The sequence below is a fragment of the Eleutherodactylus coqui genome, chromosome 5, assembly GCF_035609145.1.
Source record: "Eleutherodactylus coqui strain aEleCoq1 chromosome 5, aEleCoq1.hap1, whole genome shotgun sequence".
Taxonomy (NCBI): Eukaryota; Metazoa; Chordata; class Amphibia; order Anura; family Eleutherodactylidae; genus Eleutherodactylus; species Eleutherodactylus coqui.
In genome coordinates this window covers 62,778,940-62,792,703 of record NC_089841.1, presented here as the reverse complement: position 1 = coordinate 62,792,703, position 13,764 = coordinate 62,778,940, and the positions used below count along the sequence as shown (strand labels likewise).

Sequence of the window (13,764 nt, the reverse complement as noted above, 5' to 3'; positions counted from 1 at the left end):
GCTCCGAGTCAGAGCAGGGCCACACTAGCTTCTTCACACCTGTAGCCTGTTGACTGACAGCTCTGTGCCTATAAACAGAAGGTGAGAGAACTGTTAATCAAGGCCCGCACAACCTGCCTTTTTGATTCTGAGCTCAGTTTCTAGTCGCATTTCAGAATATACACACTTTGAAATGTCACATCTTTGAGAACAACACATGCACTGGGGACAATGGGCAAACTTTGGGCAGCATGGACCCAGTGACAGGTTCCCTTAAGATTGATCTACAAGCAATAGTTTAGCATAGGTAGCTTTCCCTTAACCCATTAAGGACCAAGCACTGTAAATATACGGCGCTTGGTCCTGGGCTTAAAGCCCAGCCATATGTAACATTACGGCAGGGATTAAAGCCGCCTGCCCCTGTAATCAATCAGAAGCAGAACCAGTTTTTAGCTTTTATTCACAGTTGATAACCTGGAGGAGGAAGGAGAAATGTGTTTTAACCCTTTCTACCTCTTCCTTTCTTCAGTACACATCGCTCATTGAGCGATATGTACTAAAGTGGAAGTGTTTCTTCCACTACAGGGGTCATAGTAGACTCTGATCAGCTATGCCAGTGACTACTGTCACTACAGGGAATGTTTTCTCCTGTAACTGGGGCTCCTATGGATGCCCCAGCTACAGTGGGAAAGTGTCAAATTAAGAAAAAAAAAACATGTGAACGTCCCCCAGAGGTCTTATATGACGTCATGGGGGACATAGTAAAAAGATTAATTACATACATAAGTTAAAAAAAATTTACAGAATAAAAACAATATATACATAAGAAAAAAAATAACCTAAACCCGACGCCAACCAAAACCGTCGCTATAAGCACCCTGTAATCCAAAATCGTACATATTATATATCGAAACATCCAAAACAAAATGATGAACCTGGTCCCATATTTTATTTTAACGTAAATATACTAACTTGGGGGGGGGACTAGAAATATTAACCCTTTCCAATCCAATTTATATCCTGGTTTTCCTAGGGGGCTCACTCTTTTTTCTGCCATTATACAACGGCGCTATATGCTGGCTAAAGCCAGTACTGCATGAGGTGACACGTTGGATAGGCTCCGACAGCAGAGAGGCTGGCAATATACAGTAAGAGAACCCTGACGGACATCATCCAACATCGGAGCTGTACAGCCTTAAATCATAATGTCTTAAGACGTCAGACAGTGGATTGGAAAGGGTTAAAAAAAAATTTTTTTTAGCTTTTTACCCCCAATAAAACTAAACTGTTAAAAAAAAAAACAGTGAAAAAACAGCAAAAATAATTTTTGTAGCTAAAGGAAAAAAAATAGGCCAGTAAAACTACCACATGGCTAAAATACCTAAAAAGTGTCAGGTCCTTAAGGGGTTAAAAGTGTATTCTCCTCTTGGCAACTTGCCAATTGGCGTGGGTTCCCTCTGCTCAAAACATATTTTTCCATCTCTACTCCCCTCACCTGATTGCTTCTCACACTGTGGAGGTGTCCTCTGTGTATTCTAGCCACTTCCCTCCCCCTGTCTAATACTTATCAGGCACCATCTTGAGAGTGAGATTTTTTTTTTTTTTTACTTTGTTTCATATCTATCCCATGATGCATTAGCAGAGGCTGTACCACTCTGTCTGCTGGGCAGACAGTTTAATTATCATTACTTTCTAGATGCACTTAAATGAGCTACAGACCATAAGAATACAGTCAGGATGATGAGCTGTGATCTCCTCTATTATAACTGTGTGACAGGAGGCTCTGATCATCAGTAGCAATGACAGGGGTGTCTGTACCCCCCCCCCCCCTTTCCCCAAGCATAGTTGCTGTGGTAGTGTCTATATATCAGCATCACACAGACTGAGAATTTGACTTGAAACTGTACACATAACCCCAAGTAAATCTGAGCTGGTCAGATTTAAGATCATATAACCATCTGAAGAAGAAAAAAATAGGAGTTTCAGACAGGGAGAAATAACTAACCAAGGTAACACTAGCCCACTTGTATATACTAGGGGCTAGGTGCATAATAAATGAATGAAAGAAAGAAATCACTGGAGTGGCCTTTTAAGAGCTGTTGCTTCCATATGGTCCGTCTATGAGGCCTACAGGATTGCAAAAGACAAGAGACTACATTGCAAGGAAATGGTTGGAATACACAGCGGAGACCTCCAGAGTGCGACAGGCAATCGGATGATAGACAGGCATCGAAAAGTGTGTTTTTGGGAGAGTGGCCCTTTAACCCCTTGAGTGGCACGCCCGGAAATTTTCCGGGACGAGCTCCACTGCTCATAGCGATACTGCCCGGAAGATTTCCGGGCTATGTATCACTATGGGAGCTGCAGAGCACAATGCCACAAGCTGTGACAGTGTGCTCTGGATGCACAGACCCAGAGAGAACAAAGCAAGGGCTTTGAAAAACCAGCAGAAGATATTGCCGATATGCCGGCAAACTCCTGCACTGGTTTGTTTACAGGTTGCCATAGAGACCATCGCCTTTTAGAAGCAAGCCGATGGTCTCTGTGGCAGGGAGAACTGGTTGTTAGCTGTCAGAGGACAACTAGGTACTAGCTCTTACAGCAGAGATCAGAGAAAACCTCCGATCTCTGCTGTGTTAACCCTTTACATGCTGCAGTCTATGTGACTGCAGCATGTAAAGGGCTGTCACCATCGGACCCCCGGAATGTGATCAGGGGTCCTGATGGGTCCCTGTGGAAGTCCCCTAAAGGGACAAAAAAAAAGTGAAAAAATTATAAAAAAAATAATAAAAACACTTGTCTCCCTTTACTTTGTAAAAAATCAAAAATACAATCACACATGTGGTATCCATGCGTCGTAATGACCCAGAGAAGGAAGTTAATACATTATTTAACCCCTTAATGACATGGCCCCATTTTTTCTTTTTTCCCCATTTCTTTTTTTCCTCCCCCCTGTTTAAAAAATCACAACTTGTCCCGCAAAAAACAAGCCCTCATATGGCCATGTCAATGGAAAAATGAAAAAGGTATGGCTCTTGAGACGCAACTGCAAAACTAGTTGAAATTCAATGATTAGACCATTTTAAAAAACCTGCCCTGGTGGGCACGACAGGGTGGTAGGAAACCCGCCACTCAAGGGGTTAAACCAATTCTCTGCTGTAACAGCAACCCCTCCCCCATCACCTTCATGTGACTGTTAAAGATTATTGTAGATCCAAAACTATATTTTACACTTGGACCCCAGACCGACTAATTTACTGACTGGGTGAGGTAGATTCTAAAACCCATAGACCCAATTCCGGCTCCGTTAGTCACATGGCATCCCCTGATGCTGCAATAGAGGCAACTAGCCTCGTGGCTCCAGAGCAGAATATTAACAATCAGGTAAGTAAGAGCTCCTCTCCCATGAGCGCCTCGCGGGCGGCAGGGCATTACTTATTTATTTCTGTCAGTTTAGTGATTTGTTTTGTTGTAATTATTAGAAGCGGGGAAGAAGCAGCCTTGTCACAAGATAATTACATTCAGCAATTCTCTCCTCTTTTTTTTTTTTTTTGACTTGTTGGTTTAATTAGAGTGAATGTGGGTTTTCTGTAATGACAAGTCATCAGTATGTCATCACTTAGAGGAAAAGGCAGCACTTGATCGAGATTACCAAATGTATTCTGGGAAATAGGAAAGTTACAGTACATTATCATCATAATTAAAATGTAAGGTCGTCTGGTGCAAGGATGTATCTAGAGGCTACAACTGGTCTGCACAGGGTAGCGGTAGGGGTCCCAGGCCTCCATCCATACTAATATTATAAATGCGACACCGCTGAAGCGATTTTGATGAAATTTGTCAGGGAGATATCTTACATCTTGAGGAAGGACATAGGCGTTCCGTTTTATCCTGAAAATTTATAGAGACAGGCCATGCGGCGGAGTGGAAGGGGGTGCACATCATAAGCTATGCCTACACAAACGGGCAGACGTTGTTGGCGCACATATGCGATTATTACACTAGCGGGGATACCCAGCGTTGCCCGTGATTACAACTTGAACGAAAGACACATTGACATGGATTGAGATTTTAAAATCTGTGTTGCCCTTAGCAACCAATCACAGTGCAGCTTTAATTTTACCTCAGCAGTATACCAAATGAAAGCTGGGCTGACATAGCATATTGCAGTTACATTCCTCTCACCATTTTAATTTTCTTTTCAGTATACAGCAAAACATAGTTGTGCATAAAATGGTGCTATTCAAAAATTCGACTTGTTCTGTAAAAAAAACAAGCCCTCATGCACTTGAGTCGATGGAAAAAATGTTAAAAAAAAAAAAACTTTTATAGCAATTGGAAGGCAGGGTCGAAAAAAAAATGGGAAAATGACTTGGGAGTTCGTGGGTTAATTTTATTTGACTTTTTTTTTTAATTCTGACACTGTGACCGGAGCTCTCCCAATACACTGTTCATTGGTAATATTATGTATGTCAGTGAAGAGGAGAACACTGTGCAACATAAAATCAATGCAAGACAAGCAAAGGGCCTACAAAGTCTTTCAGCCTTTGATACAGAATGAAAGTGTGAAATGCTGTTTTCTATGATTCTTATTGTAGATGGAGTTTTGCTTTAAAGCCTGCTTGCAGCGATCCACTTAACACTTCTTTAGGAGTACCTAGATCTGAGTACTCAACGTTGTCCCATTGAAGTGAATGGACCAAGGCTGCAGTACTCGGCAGCCACTCCGAAGATCCCTCTACATGGTACAAGTGTCGAGTGCTTCCGTGTCCTGCGGGCCCAGCGATACTCACTTCTGTGCTTTCATACAGGAGCGAGTCTCGCTCAGTGAAGGGAGGCATAGTGAGTCAGATCGCTTCACCCGCCTCCATTCACAGTAAACAGGCAGTCACTCGTAGATTAACAACTGCCTGATGACGAACAAACAACGATCGGCCTGTGTAAACAGTTTCTTCAGGCATAAAAAATGTAATTATCATTTCTCATTCAGTCACTACCGCCATTTACACTGAACGATTATCATTCAGATTCCCGCGATCCAGCGAGAATCTGAAGAATTACCATTCATTGTAAAAGGGCCCTAAAAGCAGATTGCCGGATCTATTTGAACATCGAAGAGGCTGCAGTGCTTGCATAAGTATCGCGTCCTCTAAATCAGCTGATCGGCAAGAGTCCCGAGCAGTCGACTCCCGCCAATCGGATATTAAAGGCCTACGGGATCTGTTAATGGCCAGACAACACTTGTAAACAAATTATTTGGGACTCTTATAGGCTGTTACTATTCATGACCTAAGAAAGCGGTTATCTAGGATATTTAAAGAGAAGTTTGGTGGATTGGCAAACCCCCACCAATTAAGTGCTAATGACCAGGATAGGTCATTAGTTGTTGTTCGGTGGGCATCTGACGCACAGGATCCCCGCTGATGAGTTGATTCACAGACCTGCTGTCTGCATTATATGGGCCTGGTTTGGTAGTACAGGCACAGTTCCTATTAAAGTCAATGCTAACGGTGGCTGTAGTACCAAACCACATTGCTACAACGCAGACAGTGCCACCTGCTCCATCTGCATTGACATCAGATCCGACACTCTGCTGATCGTAGGGGATCCCCAGCAGTGGACCCCTGCCGATCCGCTATTGATGACTTATCTTGAGAATAGGTCGTCAATAGTAAAAGTCCTGGACAACCCCTTTAGGCCCCCAAGTATTACCAGTCATTAGCGGGTTAATTTCCACCTCCTACCCTTATTTTTATGGGCCCAAAGCCCAATCTCTTTGCTGCCTCCAAGAATTAGAGGAAACCGTTCGGTATTTAGAGGAGAACGGATGTTGTATTTACTTTCTGTCAATGAGTTTCTCTCTCCCCCATCCTCCTTCCGATAATTATTCTGCCAAGATGTCCTTGAACATTGGCATACAGTCTATTGTGAATTTCTCCCTTGCCCATATGTGCTAGATTGCAGCGCAGGATATAGTGCGGTCATAAAATCTGCAATCAAGACTGAGAGCGCGTGAGGAAGCAGCCCGTCGGTGCATGACAAATCTGCTTAAACGTATGCTTTGTTGACTATTGTACGGCAGCGTGACAGCTTACCGATTACTACTTTCTTCAACCCAGTTTTATTGCTTTTAATTTTCGAGCGACTTTCATTGAGTGCAGGAAATATTCTTATTTATTTATTTTTACTTAGCCGAATAAAATTGAAAAACTAGGTCATGAAGGGGAACGTACCAACCCCGGAATAAGGATTTATTGACTGTTTTACTGTCAGAATTAGAACTCGTTGCTTGTGGGTAAAAATCTGTAATTTCATGCTTCTCCCCTGAATTTTTATGGAATTTATCTTTTCTTTAATGCTGTTCCTAAGGCGTATTTAATTTTCACAGATTTAACAGAAAGCAAAAAATTTTTACTAGTTTTACAGATTATTTTTTTTTAGACTACTAAAGATCTGTCAGCTAACTTTTTTGAAGTTTTTTTGTTTTTTCTCTTGTAACTATTTATTTTTCTTCACTTGTACTTAGAGATCATCAACGGCATAGAGAAGTCCATTTACAGCAGGCTATATCCTCTGAATGAAGCTTTAATGAAGCCTGTTGGGACGTTGTAGTGTTCGTAAGCACTGCATTCACAGAACACAGGCTACCATAAATGGCAACTAGATGCAGCAGATAGGACCTGAAGAGAATTTGAATTTCCTTGCGATCTTATAGACTGGTTACATTATAAGTTTGAGCTGTGGTGTGCTGCACATATAAACCATGTATTACAGTTGTGGCTCACCACTTGTTGGAAAACTACTTCTACTTCTCCTGGCAACCACAGATTTCAGGACTATTGTAGTTTGGCTCTTATGGTTGAAGTTGTAGTTTCTCAACAGTTGGTGAGCCACGGTCTGGAGACCATTAAGGTTTGATCCCGAGCTTCACCTGGCTTGACTGCTATTCCATTCAAACGCAGTATGAATGGAGCAGCGTTTGAGCATGTGTGGTCCTTCATACTGCAGTGGGCATTGAATGGAACAGCAGGGCTTAGTCTCAAAAATAATTAATGCTGCAAACGTTTTGGGCCAGGTAGATATTTTGTGGGTAGACAGCCCTGGATCCATTGCAGTAAATATAGTGTATTAAATAACCTTTTCTTAATACAGCATAGACAGAGTATGCATTCTTACAATGGAAAGGTGCTCATATGTCTTCAATTTGTTTGGCCATGGGGACAGTGGAGAAAGCCACAGTCGGACATCTGGCTACAGCTTACCTCCGTGGAAAAAAGAAAATGGTTCTTTCCCGTAACCTTATCTTTCAGAAGGCCCCCATACACTTGTAAGACCATGTGTATGGGGACCTTAACCACTTGTTCAACCCAGGAGATAACAATATTTGATTATTGGTGTACAGCAAAACAAAACGTAGAATTGCATTTTTTTGTAAACTTTTTTCACAATAAAAATAACTTATTGATACCAAAGAATGGCAACAACGGCATCAAGGTTTGTTTCTGCTATGTTGACTAAAAAATAAAATGTATCGCCATAAAAAAACTAGCAGAATCAAAAAAAATTGGTTAAGTCCTTTTATAGAGGTGGTTTGGCACTACAATATTGATGATTTACCTGTGGATTGACAGGGGTCTTCTACTCAGACTCTCCGCCAATCAGTGGCCTCTTCTCAGGCCTGAGATGTCATTTTCATTGGTTGAGAGCAGTGTAGACCCACTCAAAATGAATGGGATTGAGCTGCAATATTAGGCACAGCCGCTATAGAATGTGTGGCGCTGTGCCCAGTGTTGACTTGTGTAACAGCGGTGCTCACCTAAGAGCTGCTGTCACTTCCGTCAGCTAGTTGCCGGGCATTTTAAGCTTCAGATACCTGTCAATCAACTATTAATAATGCCTCCTGAGTAGAGATGAGCGAACGTACTCGGATAAGCACTACTCGTCCGAGTAATGTGCTTTATCCGAGTACCTCCCCGCTCGTCCTGAAAGATTCGGGACGCGCTGCGGAGCGGGGAGCTGCAGGGGGGAGCGGGGAGGAACGGAGGGGAGATCTTTCTCTCCTTCTCTCCTGCCCGCTCTGCCCCGCTCCCCCGCTGCGACTCACCTGTCAGCAGCGGAGAGCCCCGAATCTTTCAAGACGAGTACAGCGGTACTCGGATAAAGCACATTACTCGGACGAGTAGTGCTTATCCGAGTACGTTCGCTCATCTCTACTCCTGAGCATAGATCGTCAATAATGTAGTCATGGAAAACTACTTTAAAGCAAAAGGTGGCTTGCTCCTACAAGAATCAAAATATAAGTACCTGGGAAGTGGCCTAAAATAGTTCATGTACTATGCATACATGCATGGCTTCAGCACAATGGCCCAGGGGGTAGGACTAGACCTTGCAGTGTTGGGATCTGCTTTCCTCACATATCCCAAAAATATGCAGATGGAATTTTTAGATTGAGCACCAATGGGGACTGTTAGTGGTGTAAGTGATAATCTCTATACTGCGCTATATAAATGAGTAAATTGAAAAAAAACAAACCATATCAAACAGAGACAAACGTTTGGAACCTTGGTCTCCCTTTGACTGAAGTCTATGGTTGCATTCCGACTGAATAACCTTTTTGGCGATTTCAGATCGAACCCTGGGATTGAAACCATCGATCAAGGTGATAACATATGTGAATGTAATCTTACTGGGATATGCCATCACTATGTGATTCCGGTTTATGGCACCCATACTAATCTGAAGGAGGATGGCACCATAGTAAATCAGTACTGTGGAGCCTTCAAATTTTTCCTTACATAACAGTCCTCCTTATTGCCACCTGTTAGGAGAGCTGAGGCCAGTCTCATTCATTTGGAATCAAAGTGGCATAAACGTTTAAACCCAAGTTGTTAGGCCGTTGGGATGTCAGAAGATAACATTAATGGGGTTTAGCAGTGACCAAAGTGAAGATTTCGAAGCCACTGATTTCATTGTGGAAAGGAAGGTGGAGAAAAAACATTCAACTTTTCAAGTTACAGAATTTTGATTTCTACCAGTAGCGTTGCTCCTCATCTCATGCTTTTGCTCTGCACTCCTTCCCACAATTTGATACTGCTGTTTACAGCATCTTCAGTTACACCAACCTTTAGATAGCAGTACTTTACACACCTCGCTACCTACTGCACTGAATATCTCCATTGATCATTGCTTCCTATGGCTAGCCAGGTTGACAGTTAGATTAATGATTGGGGTTCCATAGGTGCCCCTGGAAGAGCTCCACCTCATTTTCTTTCTATGTGTCAAAGCTTTAAACTCAGTAGTGACTCCAACAAGTTCACACAGCAAGTGGTATGTGTGACGTATTCCAAAAGGTTCCATTTATTGAGACCCATTATAGGAAACCTGTTTTTTTTTCCTATTTTAACTAATATAACATATACTAATGCTATCTTTTTCCAGTCTGTTTTTTTTTTTTGTATTTTCTTAACATGATTCTCCAACTGTTTGTAGTAACAGGTTACTGGACATATGAAATGGCCTATTTACTTCTGTGAGAGTTGATTTTCCTCCCTCCTTTCTGTTAGCGTTTGGTGAGGGCTCAGTGAGAACTGCAATAATTCAGGATTTATTTTCAGTGTGGATAGTGATGAGGAAAATTTAAAGTGTCCCAAAAATAGCTTTAAAGTGTTTAATATAAAAAACATCGATTTTTAAGCAAAATGCCCTTTTCTGGCCTCAGTTTCCCTTTAAGTTTAACCTCCACATGAGTGATACGTTATTGTAGCACTCCCTCTTCACCTCCTGATTTTCGTGCCTCGGATGGTTAGATTTGTTAAATGACAGCTCCCACGAGGCTGATTTTCATCTGATATCTTGTTTGCCTGCTCTTCTAGATAAATACAGTAATGGCTTCAGTGAAAAAAATAAAAATAAAATGACCTTTTCGAGGGACTCTGATGTGGTATCTGTATTAGGAGGACACGTTGATTCGCTAGTATGTTGATAGGTACAAAGGTCTAATTTAGCTAGGTTCAGAGAGATGTCTGGCTCGGGGCTTAGTCATTAATCTTGTGCCGTCAAAGGGGTCACTTCAGTCTATTGTCAGAGGCTGTGTGGCTTTTATATAAATGCTGGTACACAACTTCCAAACCCAAACTTATTTAGCCACGGATCTCTACAATCACATCATTTATCAAATTAAAGGCTACTACTCCCTTAGACATTTATGTGATCTAAAGCAGTTGTGACATGACAGTCACAGAAAATCCAACTCTGTTGGCTTTTGGGCACAAGTCCCAAGTCACATGCAACTTCTTCCACCACAACCATTGATTGTAGGTTGAATGTAACTGCAACTCTCCTGTGATTTGGGTGCTTAACAGCCAAATCACAGTTCTGAAACAATCAGTCATCTGCTTTTTATTCGACATACTGTTACATATCTGTAACTATAGCTAGTTTTTTTTAGAAATACGGTTCTTATTGAGCTTTATTAAGTTACACCTTCCTTGTTACTATTTTACATCCTCATGGCAGCAATCTTTACATATAGTCACAGCACGAATCGTACATCGTACAATCGGCAATCCCCCTCCCTCCAAGCAATATCCCCGGAGAGTCTTGACTTGCTCCGGTGGTTGGCCTTGTATATTATTTCTTACATCCCTTTATCAATGCTTTGTTTACATATAGATACACGATGGTAAATTATTCATGTTTGACTTTATGCTGCTTGATTTAGAAGCAACGCTTGTCGCAATAAAAAAAAAAACATGGTTAAAATGATTGACCGTAAACCATAATTGTTAGATTTAAGCACGAGTCAACGACCGAATGCCGAACGAGAATCGTGCTTTTTTTTTTTTGTGCATCCAGTTTCAGCAGGACCAAAACGCATCGCTGGATTTTTCACATTTCGTTGCGTTTAAACACTCCCGCTCATAGGAATGTAAAATGCTGAACAAGAAGTGAATGATTTTCAACAGTGATCTCGCTGTCTAAGCAGTTTGCACAAGTGCAAACGAGGGAGCGGGGATGTTAATCACTCATTCATACGAGAATTAGGGCGGTAGTGGTCCTAGCACTGGAGCCGGGCGACTTTCCCCTAACCAATGATGTCACAAGAAGAAAGATGTTGACTTTCACCTCCTGATCCCATTAATCACTAGGATATGGGTTAGCTTCAGCCAGGCAGTGGCTTACCTCCCTCCACGCATTAAATTTTCGTCCGACCATTCATCTCTCTGGTCAGCCAGGAAAAACGGTTCTCAGCCTAACAATTTTTCATTCGGCTGTGATTGTAGGTGTGTGGGCAGCATTAGTATATGCTTACCCCTACACTCTTCTGGCTTTTGCCCACTGCAATGTGCCCAGGTTGGGGATGGAAAATGTGGTCCAAAGGGAGAGGAAAAAAATAAAAAACTTTGAACAGTCCTCTAGTCTCCCATGCAACGTTTGCCACTTTTAATTGTACCTGAGTGGTGGGATTACATAAATTCATTGTACTACTGCCACCCGACACTGTGATCTGTGTAATTAATCTGTGTTTTCTCTGAAGTTGGGTATTATTATGCGCACACAGAAGAAAAAAAAAAAATCCTGTTTCACCAGCGTATAAATCACACATTAATTTGCATTTCTCAAAAGCTTCTTTCAGAAAAGGTCAATAAACGAATTTCCTTTCGGCTTATTTAAGCTCTTTAAAATTGAGAATAGAAGTCATTTACGGCGCAGTTATGAATGTAATGGATGATCATTTCCTGACTTTCTATTATTTTTTTTACAGTACTGGAGAAGATAGAGGCAAATATTTTCTGCTCGGTGGAACATGAAGTATCCAAACCCAGAAAGCAAATGTATAAAGCCAAATGTCATTCACGAAGCGAATGTGTTCGGGGACTAGGAAGATAACGTCCTATGTGCCAGCCGAGAATAGTGGAGCAGCCGCTCACCGCCCATACATACACAACAGCGGACATTTATAGAAATATCTTTGTTTCACTATACTGCCGGCAACGATGAGAGGAAGAAGTAGTGAAGTTGTTTACGATCGGCTCCAGGCATAAAGCGGGAGGCAGCCGTTGTAAATTATTTAAAAAAAATGTTTTGTTTTTTTTCTTTTTGCTGTATAAATAGCTACGTTAGTCTATTGTCTTCAACGAGGAAGACGATGGGCTCAGCTCAAGCCAGGCAACAATGATATCCAAAGGTAATTTACAATAGGACCCTTCGAGATCACTTATCCGTTAATGGGTGCCATTAAATATTAACAAGTGGCGGTCGTAAAGCAGTAGAATATGATGCTTTATGTAAACAGGAAATCTGCTGCTGCGATCAGGAGCCATCCGTGAGGAGGACAGACATAAATTCTGGATAATATCCTATATGGTTATCACTTCTGTTCTCTTCTTTAATCCGAAGGAAAAACAGCCTTACTCTCGGCTAAAATGGTTATTTATTCTCTGAACATAAAACTTCAATATTTCAATTCCGAGGAAGCACACATTGTAATACCCCGTTACCAGGCAGTCAAAACAAACAAAAAAATAATAGCAGCCTAATGCGGTAAATTTATAATCGCTGATGTGTCATCTAGGTGGGTGAAACTCATGACAAAGTGTTGGCGTATGAAAGGCTTTGCAGCTAAAAAGTAAAAATGGTAATAAAAACTATATTCTAACTAGCTAAATAAAAGCACAACTCCACCCAAAACAGAACACTCTACTTGTGTAGGTAAGGGTTAATGCTTAAAGAGGTTGTAACAAGACCTAACACATGGAGGATAACTTTATGATCAGTGAATGTCCCGAAGAGTCCCGCATGGATGGAGTGAGCGGAGGTGGCGCGTGCATGCATGCCGCTGCTCTGTTCATTCCAATTAAAGCGCCAGACATTGTCGAATATGAGTGCTTGGCAGTCTCCAGCGCTATCCATGCAATGAATGGAGCAGTGGCACGCATGCGAGGACTGCTGGACCTTTATCGTTGGGATTAGTGAGGTCCCAGTGGTCAGATCTCCACTGATCGTAAAGTTATCTCTTATCTAGGGGATGACTTTAGATCTTGTTTTAACCCCTTTAAATACTTGAAGGGATTTTCCAGGACAAAACTATTGATGGCCTATCCTCAGGATAGGCCTTCAATAGTTCATCAGTGTGGGTCCGCCACTTTACTGATTGAAGAAGGTGCAGTGCTTGAATGACTGCTGTGCCCTTTTTTCTTGCTTGTGATGTCCAGTTCAATGGTCAAATGGCTTGAGAACAGCGTAGTCTCAGGCAAGTGAATGGGGCTGAGTAACATTACCAGGCGCAGCCTTTATATAAGATGTACAACATTGTGCCTGGTGTAGACGGAAGTGACAGTGATGCTCACCTGCACACTGCTGTTGCTTCAGCCAGCTGATCAATGGGGATGCCGAATAGTGGATTCCCACTGATCAACTATTGATGGTCTATCCTGAGGATAAGCCATGAATAATACAGTCCCAAAAAATGTCTTTAATATTAGAACAGCCTACTGTGTTAATAGTGTGCTGTAGCGGCCCTCACAGCAACCGCTACTCTGTACTTGTATCCCCCATAAAATACCAATTATTGAAAATCATTTCAATTATTGAAACACTGCAATACGCTGCCCATCTGTTATTCCTCCTAGAAATGTATGAATAAGGGCCGCTTGCACCAACATTTTGATTGGAGATGAAGAAGAGTTGATCAAGTAGCAAAACATTGCACCAATGTGGTTTATCTGGTGATCGGGGTTCAAATATGAGATCAATTTGATCCCTTGATTTTGTCATATAAAACTT

The 13,764-nt window shown here is 41.8% G+C and overlaps 1 protein-coding gene across 2 annotated transcripts in view; it reads left to right on the top strand.

Annotated features, from left to right (window-relative positions):
• PIK3C3 (phosphatidylinositol 3-kinase catalytic subunit type 3) overlaps window positions 1–13,556 on the top strand; it is a 145,502-nt gene extending 131,946 nt beyond the window's left edge. For both annotated transcript variants that reach the window (XM_066602623.1, XM_066602624.1), the window contains one exon: window positions 11,744–13,556. In XM_066602623.1, the coding sequence (XP_066458720.1) occupies window positions 11,744–11,758 (15 nt within the window). In that variant the 3' untranslated portion in view covers window positions 11,759–13,556. The remainder of the gene's footprint in view (window positions 1–11,743) is intronic.
• Window positions 13,557–13,764: the final 208 nt, after the last annotated feature.